Source organism: Bison bison, unplaced genomic scaffold (assembly GCF_000754665.1).
Source record: "Bison bison bison isolate TAMUID 2011002044 unplaced genomic scaffold, Bison_UMD1.0 scf7180017864259, whole genome shotgun sequence".
Lineage (NCBI taxonomy): Eukaryota > Metazoa > Chordata > Mammalia > Artiodactyla > Bovidae > Bison > Bison bison.
The window spans coordinates 6,830,795-6,846,860 of record NW_011494831.1 but is presented as its reverse complement, the minus strand read 5'-3'; the positions used below and the strand labels follow the sequence as shown (position 1 = coordinate 6,846,860).

At 36.0% G+C, this 16,066-nt stretch overlaps 1 protein-coding gene across 1 annotated transcript in view; it reads left to right on the top strand.

The window, feature by feature from the left end:
* MDGA2 (MAM domain containing glycosylphosphatidylinositol anchor 2) overlaps window positions 1–16,066 on the top strand; it is a 534,959-nt gene that overhangs the window by 255,735 nt on the left and 263,158 nt on the right. The window contains exon 7 of the mRNA XM_010848064.1: window positions 8,692–9,021. Coding sequence (XP_010846366.1) covers window positions 8,692–9,021 — 330 coding nt within the window. The remainder of the gene's footprint in view (window positions 1–8,691; window positions 9,022–16,066) is intronic.

Here is a 16,066-nt window from a genome sequence, read left to right as displayed (position 1 = left end):
GCTAATAGATTCTCTTAACTTTATCCTATGAAATACTAGTCCTGAAAGATAAGATGTTCCACAAGTAAAGCGTTTTTATTAAGTATTATTAGTCCCTCTAGGAATATTTCCCCTCCATGGATCACAGTCTTTTCATGGTGAAGGGGCTTGTGTAACTCAATGAAGCTATGAGCCTGGCCATTATGGGTCATAGTGAAGAGTTCTGACAAAACGTGGTACACTGGAGGAGGAAATGGCAATGCACTCCAGTATTCTTGCCGTGAGACCCCCATGAACATTATGACAGGGGTAATCCAAGTCTATTTCCCAACCACTAGTGCCGAAGAAGCTGAAGTTGACTGGTTCTATGAAGACCTACAGTACCTGTTATAACTAACACCAAAAAAAAAAAAAAAAATTAAAAAAGATGTCTATTTTATCATAGGAGATTGGAATGCAAAAGTAGAGACACAAGAGATACCCAAAATAACAGGCAAGTTTGGCCTTAGAATACAAAATGAAGCAGGGCAAAAGCTAAAGTTTTGCCAAGAGAACAACACTGGTCATAGCAAACACCTTTTTTCATCAACCCAAGAGATGACTCTATACATGCACATCATCAAATGGTCAATACCGAAATCAGATTGATTATGCTAGCCTGGAAAATCCCATGGACAGAGGAGCCTGACAGGCTATGGTCCATGGGGTCGCAAGAGTCGGACACGACTTAGCAACCAAACCACCACCATGATCTTTGCAGCCAAAGATGAAGTAACTTTGTACAGTCAGTGAAAAGAATACCTGGAGCTGACTGTGGTTCAAATCATGAGCTCCTTCTTGCAAAGTTCAGGCCTAAACTGAAGAAAGTAGAGAAAACCACTAAACCTTCCAGATATGACCTAAATCAAATCCCTTATGATTAAACAGTGGAGGTGATGAATAGATTCAAGGGATTAGATCTGGTAACAGATAGCCTGAAGAACTATGGATGGAAGTTCACAACATTGTACAGGAGGCAGGGACCAAATCCCTCCCAAAGAAACAGAAATTGAAGAAGGTAAAGTGGTTGTCTTGCAAACAGCTGAAGAAAGAAGAGAAGCAGATAAGGGAGAAATTGAAAGATATACCCAACTGAATGCAAAGTTCCAAGAATAGTAAGAAGAGGTAAGCTGCTGCTGCTGCTGCTGCTAAGTCGCTTCAGTTGTGTCCGACTCTGTGTGACCCCATAGACGACAGCCCACCAGGCTCCCCTGTCCCTGGGATTCTCCAGGCAAGAACACTGGAGTAGGTTGCCATTTCCTTCTCCAATGCATGAAAGTAAAAAGTGAAAGTGAGGTTGCTCAGTCATGTCCGACTCTTAGCGACCCCAAGGCTGCTTAAATGAACACGGCAAAGAAAGAGAGGAAAACAATAGAATGGGAGAGACTTCAGATGTCTTCAACAAAGAGATATCAAGGAAACACTTCCTGCAAGAATGGGCACAATAAAGGACAGAAATGGTAAGAAATTAACAGAAACAGAAGAGATTAAGGAGAGGTGGCAAGAATACACATAAGAACTATACAAAAAGGTCTTAATGACCTAGATAACCACCACTGTGAGGTCATTCTCTTACAGCCAGAAAAGTGTGAAGTCAAGCGGGCTTTAGGAAGCATTACTACAAACAAAGCTAGTGGGTGTGACAGAACTGAACTTTTTAAAATCCTAAAAGATCGCTTCTGTTAAAGTTCTGCACTCAGTATGCCAGCAAATTTGGAAAACTCAGCAGTGGCCACAGAACTGAAAGAGGTCGGTTTTCATTCCAATCCCAAAGAAGGGAAATGCCAAAGAATGTTCAAACTACAGTACGATTATACTCATTTTACATGCTAGCAAGGTAATGCTCAAAATCCTTCAAGCTAGGCTTCAGCAGTATGTGAACCGAGAACTTCCAGACATAAAAGCTGGATTTAGAAAAAGTCAGAGCAAGCAGAGATCAAGTTGCCAACATCTGTTGGATCACAGAAAAGCAAAGCAGTTTCAGGAAAACATCTATTTCTGCTTCATGAACTACACTAAAGCCTTTGACTGTGTGGATCACACAGCAAACAGTGGAAAATTCTCCAAAAGATGGGAATACCACCTTACCTGCCTCCTAAGAAACCTGTATGTCAGTCAGGAAGCAACAGCTAGAACCAAACATGGAAGAACTGACTGGTTCAAAATTGGGAAAGAAGTACATCAAGGCTATATATTGTCACATTGCTTATTTAACTTATATGCAAAGTATATCATGTGAAATGTCAGACTGGATGAATCACAAACCGGAATCCAGATTGCCGGGAGAAATATCAACAACCTCAGATATGCATATGATACTGCTTTAATGGCAGAAAATGAAGAGGAACCTTGATGAGCTTCTTGATGAGGGTGAAAGAGGAGAGTGAAAAAGCTGGCTTGAAACTCAACATTCAAAAAATGAAAATCACGGCATCTGGTCCTGTCACTTCAAAGCAAATAGGAAGGGAAAAAGTGGAAGCTGTGACAGACTTCATTTTCTTGGGCTTCAAAATCACTGTGGATGGTGACTGCAGCCATGAAATTAAAAGCTGCTCACTCCTTGGAAGAAAGGTATGACAAACCTAGACAGTGTATTAAAAAGCAGAGACGTCACAATGCTGACAAAGGTCCACATAATCAAAGTTGTTTTTTTCCAGTAGTCATGTACAGATGTGAAAAGTGGACCATAAAGAAGGCTGAGCAGCAACGAATTGATTCTTTTGATCTGCAGTGCTGGAGAAGACTCTTGAGAGGCTCTTAGACAGCATGGAGCTCAAGCCAGTCAATCCTAAAGGAAGTCAACCCTGAATATTCCTTAGAAAGACTGATGGTGAAGCTCCCAATCTTTGGTCACCTGATGCGATGAACCAACTCATTGGAAAAGACCCTGATGTTGGGAAATTGAAGGCAAAAGGAGAAGAGGGCAACAGCGGATGAGATGGTTAGATAGCATCACCGACTTAATGGGCAGGAATTTTAGCAAACTCGGAGATAGTGGAGAACAAAGGAGCCTGGTTAGCTGCAGTCCACAGCTGGCAAAGAGTCCAACACGATTTTACAAATGAACAACAAGAATATTTTAATGTGCATATTAATATGTTCAAAGTTCTGTGGAAAAGCAAAAATTTTACTGTCATAGTCAATCCTCAAAGTTTATTTGTTCTTTTTTTTGTTCCTTTTTAACATGATTTTTATTAACCTTTTTCGAAAGCATATGAACAAGCTCTTTTGCATGAAATTCCATCTCCTTTATGAAGCAGGGATGAGTCACTGATACCATGTTTGCAGCTGATTTTCTTGTACCATTGTATGGCTGGGACACAAAGTTAGCTATTCAGTAAGTGTGATAGAATGAGGTCTCCTGAGTTTTCTGTACATTAATACTGTTATCTCATCAAATATATTTTGCTCCCTAAACAAAACCCTTGAATCCTGGAGGATATCGAGAATTTTATTTTCTCTATCTTGCTTCCCCCTTGCATCTTAGAAAATAAGACTACGAAGCAGGAACAAAGTTAACATAGACAGATCAGACTGAATGGAAACAATTGGAATCTGTAAAGTCAATGCTGTAAAGTTGACAATTAAGTCAACTTTAATCTGTTTTAATGAAAACTTAAATACCAACTATAATGAGGAACCAAGGAACCAGGTTCTGGATTGGGGACAAAACGGGGGGTTTAGGCATGGGCCCAGTCCCCAGTTGTTCACAATCTCTTTAAGAAGACAGGTAGGCATTTAACTCTATTAAGACTGATTATTCGTGTGTATGTGTTAGGTTGCTTCAGTCGTGTCTGACTCTTTGCAACCGTGTGAACTGTAGCCCACCAAGTTCCTCTGTCCATGGGATTCTGCAGGCAAGAATACTAGAGTGGGTTGCCATACTCTCCTCTAGGGGATCTTCCCAACCCAGGGACTGAACCCCCATCTTCTACATCTCCTGCATCAGCACATGGGTTCTTTACCACGAGCGCCACCTGGGAAATCCCCAAGACTGATTGTATCTACTGTCATTTACTATTGCAGATTGCTTTGCTGATGTAATATGTTTCCAGTTCTTTATTTAGCTAGCATCCTGTGGGACTAGCAAGTACTTTTTTCACTCAGATATATTCATTGTCCTTTACAGAGAATACATGAATATGAATAGAAGATCAATTTTTATTTATCTGATTACACTATTAATTATCTCTAGATCCATTCTTCTCAGCAACATTTATCAATGTTTCATGTTGACTAGAATCCTACTGAGATGATAATAAGTGAGTATTTGGAGGTTTTTAACTAATTTATCTACTTGGAATGATGGTCAGTGGTCAGTCTGTCTCTTACCATCCTTCTGAAACAGATTCTCAGCAGATGTTCAGAAGCTGATTCCTGATATTTCTTCTCTCCAAAGAGATGGTTTCTCATTAAAATTTAAAACATTTTAAAAATGTCATTTAATGTTGTTTTGATGAGATGGCTGGATGGCATCACTGACTCGATGGACGTGAGTCTCAGTGAACTCCGGGAGTTGGTGATGGACAGGGAGGCCTGGCATGCTGCGATTCATGGGGTCACAAAGAGTTGGACATGACTGAGTGACTGATCTGATCTGATCTGAGTATACATTGTATAATTCTTGGAACATATGACAAACAGTACATTTTATCATTTTAAATCTATAATGCTAGACAAGATATAATCCCACAGTGCCCCCATTGTCTTTATATGCATATTGTATTCCTGGAAGCCATGAGCATAGACTTCTCCAAAGCCACGGGTCTTTAGCTCAAGGATAAACTCAAGAAGTAATCTAATTTTAAATAATTGAAGTCTGCCTTGGAACTTTAGTCATGCACAAGCAAAAATCCACTTTTCTTTCTAGGACAAGGTCAGCAGCAAGCCGTACCCAGATCTTTGCAGTGGGCTTTCATTTATACACTGGTTTCATTCTATTCAGAAAGTACCTTTGTGAATCTCAAAGTAGAGGGCTTCAGTGAGTACAATGAGAATGTCCTGGCAAGTAATATCTGGAAAGTGAATGAGGGCCAATTGCATTCAGTTCTCACAATATTATGAAAGGGGGCTGTGGGTTATATTGCAGTGTTTCTAAGCTGATTATCCAGAACAGAGGCTCAGCTTGATGCCAGTTCTTTTACATGCATTGCCAGACTAAACAAGTACCTTTTGAGGTTCATCCATCACAATTTATGATACATTAAGCTAAATCTAATGTTCTCTGAAGCTGGTGTTACGGGATTTTCTATATTCAGGCTAAGAAATTGCATTTGGGGAAAGGGATTTCTCCTCTTTTTCTCCATAGAGTTTCTTTAGTTCTACAGAGTCTTGTTATGTCTATTGCAGCCCTGTTATATTCTGGTACTAATCACAGATTGATTTTAAGTATTTGAAATCTTAACTGGTAGCAGGAAATGACTTTAAATTAACATTGCACGAACTACTATAAATTGTTCACTGAAAAGGAGTGTTTAATTATAAATGAAGAAACCTGTTTCCCAGTTGATTAACTATATTAAACACTTTATATTTTCAAAGATCTACACTATTGTTAATAAGCTATTTCTCACAATGGGTCTCAGAGGGAGTCTAATACTATCACCTCCTATTTTTATAAATGATGCACTTGACCCGTAAAAATTAGATTGCCCATATTGGACCACATAGAAATGAAAAACTGGAATGGGGCTTCAAGTTCTTAATGTACCTGTGCCTAGTTAACAGAGCTATGCTCTTAGTTTTCTGAGCCCCTAAAGTAAGTTAGAAAATTAAGTAAATTTGTCAGATGGCCACACACATACACACACACTTTTTTTTTTCCTTTAGAACATTTCTGTTCTATATGTAAAACCAGTTATTTTGTTATGGAGTAATATAAAACAAACTCAAAAGAGCTAGCTCCATAGTGAATTAATCCATGCTACTTATTCTGATATTCCTCACCATTTGCTCATTGCCAGACTGACTTTTCCCTCTTGTCCCTCTCAGAGTCTATCATTTGAGAGACTAATATGATTGACTTTGGCCAAATAGTAGAATTGTCTGATACTGAGATCAACAAATATTTTTGGCAAGGAGTTCAGTCTTTAAAGTGTACTTGGTTATATTGCTTTCTATTAAAAATATAATTTTATTTATGAATTGATTATTACATTTATAATCTTCAATATTTTTACTTTGAATTTTAAAAGTTCTTTCTCATGAATAAAATAGTCCAGGATGTTTAATATAGATATAGATATCTTGTTTTTTTATCAGTGGCTTTTGAATTGTTTAGTAGTTTAAATCTCATTTGTCTGAAGAGTTTGCAGTTCTCTCAACATCAGTATCCCTTTAATATGTCACTGTACAGAGAACAGAGCTAGAAAACAATAGCTACCTCATCAATAAATTTTAATCATTGAAACATTAGGGGTTTTTTTGTGGTGTTTGTATATGACAACCAATTTAAAACTTCGGGGTGGAATTGATCCTAAATGTACCTCCATATGAATTTATTAATATGTATATAATTTTTTATTTTTGAAAATTATGTATTATCTGCTTTATCCTTTTAAATGTAGGTTTATTATTTCTCTGTAAAAACAGGATAAGGAAAATTCTTACCAAATGAAAGGAAACTTTAGTTTAAAAATTGTGAGTGCTAATGAAAGTAAATGCCCCTTGACATTCTATGTTTTAAGTCTATTAAATAAAAGAAAATGACATTCTGTGATCTTATAATTTTGTTTGTGCTGTAGAACGTCAACTATATTTGAATTATATGTGCAGAGTATTTCATATCAAATGTAAGTAGCCAGATGTGGAGATTTTTTAACACATTTCCCTTTCTAGATATAATGTAAAGTCACATGCTTCAGTTCCTTATTAAAATATATACATGTGACTCTACATAATGAATTACACAATTTCTCCTGATTTCATCCTAGAGTCATGTACTGATAAAGTTATGGTTGGAATAAATAAGTTTCATCCGTTGCGTTTGGAAGATGTAACATACGACAATGTAAGAACCTGACTTAAATATTTGTCTTCCGGTGATTTTGTTAAGACTGCAGCCTTGTGCATTTTCTAAACAATATTTTGGAGGATTCTCCTCTGTGGTTCAGACTTCTGTAAACTCATTAAACATTTCATATATTTTTAGACATAAGCATCATATGTACAGGTTAGATAGATTGAACAATAAATTAAGGATCGAAGTTTTGTCTATTTTGTTCATCTCATGTTATAAGGGTCTTGCCAGTGCCTAGTTCTGAATACGAGCCCCATAAATATTTCTGAATTAAAAAAAAGACATACAAACACCTTTTGTGATATTCATTTATCTCTTCTTATTAAGATACAAACAAGAAAGGAGATGAAAATACTTGAGGCTGAAAAGTAAAGAAAATTAAAATATCTCTTTATGATTTAAAAATGAATTTATTTCTAGTGTATTCTCAAATAGTTCTAAATCCATGGTATTTCCTGGCCTTTTTTGAACTGAGGAAAATCAAGTTAAACTCAAGAAAGTCTACCCAGAGTGCAATTAGTAGGCCTCCAATATCTGCAGGTCCTCTAAATTCACAACATTTTTGCCAGTGTCACCATATATTTAGGCTTAATGGTAAAAGAGAATGAACACTATTTTATTCCGATAATTATGTTTCAGTGCATATGCTCCATTTCATCGTGTAGGCATGATGATGTTGGAGAAGAGCATGGATAGGGTATTGGAGAAGAGAAAAATGTGTATATAAGAGTATTACTGCAATTTAAAAAACAACAACAACAAAGCTGTATTACAAACTGAATACCATAGGATCATTCAAAGTTCAGAACTGAAGCCCTTAAAAAAACAATAGATGCTCTTCTGGCAGTTTCAGGTAGTCGTGATTACTGACACAGGCTGTGAGAACAGCAATGACCTTAGATCCAGAAGGCACTGCGGTTAGGATACAAACACAGCATGTTTTCCAAGCCATCTGCCAAGAGGTTCTTTTGGCCATCTGCATGAGATAGCCAGTAAATGGTTTCTACTGAAGACATCTATGTATGGTGGAACAGAGCTATCATAGCAATTTTTTTGAAAAAACATTTTTCTTCAATTCAGTTTATTTCAATACTATATGAAAGTGCTTCATGAATGTGAAGTGATATGGAGTAAGTGAATTCTTACCAAACTAGTTTTGGTCAGCATGTAAACAGAACTTCAAAATTTTCTTTAATATGAAATTTTCACAGTATTTGAGTTATTTGAGAAATGGTGCCTTAACAGGTATGACATAGGTAAGAAATTGGGCTTAATGATCCAGATAATTATTTTTAATTCTAATACCTAAATGACTTTATATAAACATATTTCATCATTTGTTCAAAATTCAAAGGCAACAATGTTTAAGTATCATGTATATATTTAAAGCATTTTTATATTCCTGGAAAATATTGTCCAATTTATAAAAATCCATTTTAGAGTCTGTGAGTAATTTAGTTACTTCAGTTGTTTCTAAATTACCTAAAATAGTTTTATTAATATGCACACTACTTGGAAATTGAAGAAACATTTATACATTTTATTTTATTTTGTTTTACTTTATTTTAGACCAGAGATGACTACCTATATATAGTGAATTAATCCCTAACATTATGAAAGTAACACTAATTACTTATGGAATTTTTATGTTTTAGCATTAAAAAAAGGACGATTTTGGATCACACCAGATCCTTATCACAAAGATGACAACATCCAGATTGGGCGTGAGGTGAAAATATCTTGCCAAGTAGAAGCTGTTCCTTCTGAGGAGTTAACATTTAGTTGGTTTAAAAATGGTCGTCCGTTAAGAAGTTCTGAGCGGATGGTTATTACGCAGACTGATCCGGATGTCTCCCCGGGAACGACCAACTTGGACATCATTGATTTAAAATTCACGGATTTTGGGACATACACATGTGTAGCATCTCTGAAGGGAGGTGGAATATCTGATATCAGTATTGATGTTAATATATCCAGCAGCACAGGTAAGAAGCATATTTATGATTTAAAAGATGTTCACATTGAGAACCTTTTTTTTTTTTAATGTTGAATATACAAAATAGTGTTCAGTCAAGCTAAGAACATTCTTATTTTCAAGAAGTTTCCTGAAACCAAAATCCTAACATTCTGAATGCCCAACAAATATCATGTTAAGAGACTTTGATATTTGATTAGATTTAGATTTACATGAAGTTTTGTTTAGATTTACATAAGGTTTTACAGAAATAATGCACATAAAAGTAATAATGTGGCCTATAATAGATACAGACTTCTGGATTAGATGGTACCAGGTCTTAAATTATTAACTAGGAACTCTCTGTAAAGCCTGTAATTATATTAAATGATAAAGTTAAATACCAAATGTTGAAAGAATTGGGACAATTTTCAGAAAATTGAAACAAACAGAAACTATTTATTCCTAAGAATAAAATACCAAGAGTTAATTTGAGTATTAAAATATAAGTTATATAAGAAATATATTTTCCACCAAGATAAAAAAAGATAAACGTGTTAAAATTATAATCAGATGTGACTCTTTGTAGACCTTTATGTTAGGATCTCTTGACAATGAGGTTGACTAAATATAAAAATATATTGGAGTAAAATTTCTTCTATTAATTTAAGACCAAAAATATGTTATCAATTTTCTCTCAATCAAATGAACACCCTTAGGTGAGTAAAATTGCAGGGCTCTGGTATGGAGAACATATTAGCTTAATTCTTAGGATGTTTTGAAGCCCTGCGATTTTATGAACTGCAGTGAGTATGCGTTTGGAGAACTCCAGTGTAGCTTTATTTGTTTTGACAGCTTGTTACTAGACTGAGTTTTAATTTAGAATTTTCATATAATCCGAGGGTGAGTAATATGTGTTGAAAACAAAGAGCACAAATGTAGATTGCAAACATACTCTGTTTTGAAGGAATTAAAATAGTCAACGTCTTCTTTCCAGTCAGGCAGTATTTTGATTGTTGCGTGTTAACAGATGGACTTGTGATTTTGTGTCTTCTCATGATTCCAAATTGCAATACACGCTGAATTTATTTTACTTCTTAAGGGATATAGTCCATACTTCTGGGTGACCAAATGTGCTTGCTTTTCACCATTCTAGATCATTTCTAAGGAATATTCCATTCTAGGGTGATGGATGGTACTTGTGTTTGGAAAGATGTTCTTTCCTAGGTAACAAACAAACAAAAACCACAACAATAACTATTTTATTCAAAATTTGTGCTATCCCTAGGAGATGGACTAGTTTTAGGATATATAAGGAAATCTGTTGATATACTCAGTCATCATTCATTTACGTATTTATTCAATCAGCAAATAGCCATTGAATGCCTACATCAACATGCTAGGGGACACCCGGTATATGATAATTCCTATAAGAGTAAGACAATTTTGTGAGATCCGTGGAATTTGCCCTTATTTATGAGACAATTTTCAAGTGATCTACATTCAATCATGACCATTGCTTTGTTTGTTTGCCTGGTTTTTGCTTGTTTCTTTTTTGGAACTGATGACACAAACTCATATGCAAAGAATCAGTGTTCCTGTCCAAACAGAGCACAATTTATATACAATTAAATTTAGAGAGAGGAGGGAGGAGAAAATGGAGAGGAGACAAGAGCATTATATAATTATTCACCAAGTGAGTCCTAACACTCATTTTTATATAACCTAATAATATTGCCTGTTTGAAACTATGTATTGTAAATGACCAGCATTAATTTATGAAATTTCCAAAAATTTTTCCAGGAAAATGCTAAAAGATGATCAGAGAAGTAGAAAACACTCAAAATTACCTCTTAGTAATAACAATGTGGTTGTAATAAGGTTTTTTAAAACCATTATCATTTTGTCTGGTCACCAAAGGTGATAATACCCAAAATAAAGTAGATATATTTTTGTTTGTTTGTTTTAAACATTTTATTTTGTATTGAAGTATAGCCAATTAGCAATGTTGTGGTAATTTCAGGTGAACAGTGAAGGGTCTCAGCCATACATATATATGTATCAATTCTCCCCCAAAGTCCCCTCCCATCCAGGTTGGAACATAACACTGAGTAGTGTTCTATGTGTTATATAATAGTTCCTTGCTGGTTATCCATTTTTAATATAGCAGTGTGTACCTTCCCCAAATGACCTTCTGCAAATCCCTAACTGCTCCTTCCCCCTGACCCCAACCCTGCAATCATAAGTTCGTTTTCTAAGTCTGTCTCTTTCTGTTTTGTAAGTAAGTTCATCTGTATCATTTCTTTTTAGATTCCACATATAAGGGATATCATAGGATATCTCTAAAGGAGATATGTTAAATCCTTTTCCAAAACATTTCCCTTTTCTGCCCTACCCATCACAGACAGACCTGGTTGTCTGTCCCCTCACTTGAGTGGAAACTCCATGAAGTCTGGGAACTTGTCCGTATTGTTCATTGTTGTGATCTCAGCCTTTGGAACATTACATGGCACTTAGAAGATAGTAAATAATGATTAAATCAAAACAATAAACTAATTTGTGCATGTAGCTTTCCCTTTAGGTTTGCTTTCCTCCTCCTATTATTACCTTCCCAAGATAGACATTTGGTGTTGTAATTCCTGATCATATAATTCTTTACTGACTTTAAGAAAAGTCATTCAAAAGACCAATTTATACTATGATTTAATGTGCTACAACTCTCAGGGACAGGACTGGCTCCATAATTTGTGGTGTTCAGTGAAAAATTGTTAAGGCATGTCCCTTGTTCAGAACTTGATAAGAATTTCTTGATGACAATATCAAAGCATTAAACCAAGTGAGGAGGCCTTTCTAAACATGGCTGCACAGTTGACATGCTTGTAGGGCAATCTGTGCAGGGAATTGTATTTTGATAGAGATTCACAGAAGATGGTATTTAAAGGATAAGTCACTGAAGGAGATTTCATATTCTGTTTTCATGCTGAAACTGGATTTGATGTTTCATTTTGCTCACAGTACAGTAGAATACCACCAGACTGCAGCATAAAGATCTGTAGACCAGAGATTGTGTGATTCAGTTGGTATCAATAAAAATTGTATTTATCCCTACAAAGTAGTGAAAATACTTAAAGAGTACTTTGATATGAAATATAGAGAGATTACTGGGAAATAGAGTTTGAACAAGCTATAGGATGCAGGATGCTATGATGAATGGCGTCACTGACTTGATGGACATGAGTTTGAACAAGGTCCAGGAGTTAGTGATGGACAAGGAAGCCTGAGAGTGCTTCAGTCCATGGGGTCGCATAGAGTCGGACACGACTGAGTGACTGAACTTAATTGAACTGATAGTATGCAGGAAAATCCTGAACTATATTAATTCTATGAACCACATAGAATTCAGAGGAAATTTCCACAAATTGGGTGAGTGAAGTCAAAGAAAAGGAAACTACTGTTTAGACTTAAGTACATAATGTGAGGCTGTTTTGCATTTTGGATTTTGTTAATTATACTAGTTTAAGGAATTTATGATTGTTGTTTCTTATTTGTTAAACTGTGTATATGTTAAATGTAAGCAAATTTAGGATGAAACTTTAAATTAAAAAAAATCCGAACCCTTGTTTTCCATACAGAATCTTACATTGAATCTTAGTTGTTACTGTTTTAAGATGCATATATGAAATTCATTAAGATGAGAATGAGGTACCATTAAGATAGTTCTGCCTAATAGATTGAAAACTGTTTCTTTAAATGACAGAACTGCATTTCCAGATCTGCGTTTGAAGACTTTAATATTGAAATATAAAATATTTCAGGAAGGTAAATCCTAGTTTACAGAATTATTACTATTAATAAAAGACAATGATTTGACTAAAAAAAAAAACTTAAAAGAGAGAGGCTCCATGTGTTTTGGAGTTTGCCTCCTGTATCTTATTGAATAATGAAAATTATGATATATGTGATAATAGATTAAGTCTTCTTTTTACTTTAATTCCTTATTAGAAATATTTTTTCCTCCTGATGCTACAAACATGCAGACTGTTTTATTATGAATGTTTGTTGTTCTGTCAATTTAGAATTCATGTTCCTTGCAGATTCTTTTACTATATTACTGCTCTGTGTGTCTGGCTCTATGTCTCATGGTGACAGATAATGGGCCTTGCCCATTGGGAGCTTACAGTCTAAGTTGTAAAATTACTTAGCTGTCAGATGATTTAAAAACTAGGCACAAGATATAGTGGAATAGATATTGTACTTAAAGTTTGATTAGACTTCTGTAGGAATTGTGAATGTTTTTGTCAACATTGACAAAATGTTGGCCCAAGAAAATTCCACAGAAAAACAATATTTGAGTTAAATCTTGATGGAAGTAACACTGTGACAGTGGTGGTGAAGTGAGAATACATTTGGCAGAATATAAAGGATGAAGGAAGTCCCAGAAATACTATGTGATTATTGCTTTTTATGTAGAATTAATATCAGCTGATATTAATATAAGCAAGTTTTATTGGTTTGTTTTATTTTATTGTTATCATTAATGAAGAATATTTTATGTGTCTGGACTACAAATAAGTTTTAAAAAACACTTAATAATCGCTGGCAAGTTCTTAACTTAAAAAATGAATATACTGAAATATTGATTGTTGCAATTAAATCTTATAAAATGAAAATCCTTCACATACTTGCTGGAAAATGCACATAAATTTTAGCCTAAAATTTTGGCAACAGTCAAAATAATCCTCAAAATATTATCTCTTATCTGTTATACATTTCAGTTCAGTTCAGTCACCCAGCCATGTGCGACTCTTTGTGACCCCATGAATCACAGCACACTAGGCCTCTCTGTTCATCACCAACTCCTGGAGTTCACTCAAACTCATGTCCATTGAGTTGGTGATGCCATCCAGCCATCTCATCCTCTCTTGTCCCCTTCTCCTCCTGCCCCCAATCCCTCCCAGCATCAGGGTCTTTTCCAATGAGTCAACTCTTTGCATGAGATGGCCAAAGTACTGGAGTTTCAGCCTCAGCATCAGTCCTTCCAATGAACACCCAGGACTGACCTCCCTTAGGAGGGACTGGTTGGACGTCCTTGCAGTCCAAGGGACTCTCAAGAGTCTTCTCCAACACCACAGTTCAAAAGCATCAGTTCTTCGGCGCTCAGCTTTCTTCACAGTCCAACTCTCACATCCATACATGACCACTGAAAAACCATAGCCTTGACTAGATGGACCTTTGTTGGCAAAGTATTGTCTCTACTTTTGAATATGTTATCTAGGTTGGTCATAACTTTTCTTCCAAGGAGTAAGTATCTTTTAATTTCATGGCTGCAGTCACCATCTGCAGTTATTATGGAGCCCAAAAATTAAAGTCTGACACTGTTTCCACTGTTTCCCCATCTATTTCCCATGAAGTGATGGGACCAGATGCCTTGATCTTCGTTTTCTGAATGTTGAGCTTTAAGCCAACTTTTTCACTCTCCTCTTTCAGTTTCATCAAGAGGCTCTTTAATTCCTCTTCACTTTCTGCCGTAAGGGTGGTGTCATCTGCGTATCTGAGGTTATTGATATGTCTCCCGGAAAACTTGATGCTAGCTTGTGCTTCCACCAGCCCAGCATTTCTCATGATGTACTCTGCGTATAAGTTAAAAAAACCAGGGTGACAATACACAGCCTTGACGTACTCCTTTTCCTATTTGGAACCAGTCTGTTGTTCCATGTCCAGTTCTAACTGTTGCTTCCTAACCTGCATATAGGTTTCTCAAGAGGCAGGTCAGGTGGTCTGGTTTTCCCCTATCTTTCAGAATTTTCCACAGTTTATTGTGATCCACACAGTCAAAGGCTTTGGCATAGTCAATAAAGCAGAAATAGATGTTATACATTCATGTAAATATAAATGTTATAGATTGTCAATTTTCAGAGGGCTTGCTGAATAACATTCCATTGCCTCCTGTAGTATTGTTCTGCATCAAGTCCTTTGGTACTCCTGAACTTGCATGTGTTCCTTTGCATGACCTGAAAACTTGTAGGTTTATACTAAACTTTGAAGCCTGCATTATGCCTAGAAAATACAAACAGTGAGCCTGGTGATCTGTGGAATTCCGTGGTGAGACATCTGGTGGGCAAATTAACAGAAGACTTGATACAAATTTGACGATTTTTTTTCTTCCCTGTTAAGGTAGAAGAGCATTTTATAAAGCAGAAAATGGAGCAAGATTTAGAGGATTAAACTGTAGCTAGCAATATAAATATAGGTGCACAGAGAAGGTGACAAATTGAGAAAGTTAGTTTGAAATTGTCTCTTTGCTCCCAATTACCTGACTAGATACTATAATTATGATAGTTAAGTGTCTGTGCAAGTATTCCCATCTGTGAAATGAAAGTTCTTGATAATATAGGACTATGGTACACAACTAATAAGAATAGTTAATGAGCATGAGAGCAAAAGTCAAATGATTATCTTATTGGGTTTGCTTCTTTGCCATTTTCAAGTTATAGAGGTGTAGAGACTGATGAAATTGTGCTTATTAGAACTAAAGTTTTAGAGAATGACAATAGTGATAGATGGCTTTATACAAGAGGAAGTCATAAGTAAGACTAACACATGTAAGAGCTGACAATGATTTGACCAGAGGAAGCTTCCATGTAGCCAAAAAGTTATGTAATTTGTTCCTAAATTACTGGACACAGAAATCATTTTCTTCCTTGACTTAAAAACTGTGAGTTTCAACACATGACCTCCAAATGGAGATAACTGATGGAGAACAGAGGTTAGCAATTTTTTTCTGTAGAGTCTAATAGTAAATATTTTCAGATTTTCAGGCTACATGGTTTATGTTGCAACTATTCTACTTTGCTAATACAGTAGGAAAGCTGCCGCAGCAATAAAATGATTCAGATCAGATCAGATCAGTCGTTCAGTCATGTCTGACTCTTTGCGACCCCATGAATCGCAGCACGCCAGGCCTCCCTGTCCAACACCAAGTCCCGGAGTTCACTCAGACTCACGTCCATTGAGTCAGTGATGCCATCCAGCCATCTCATCCTCTGTCGTCCCCTTCTGCTCCTGCCCCCAATCCC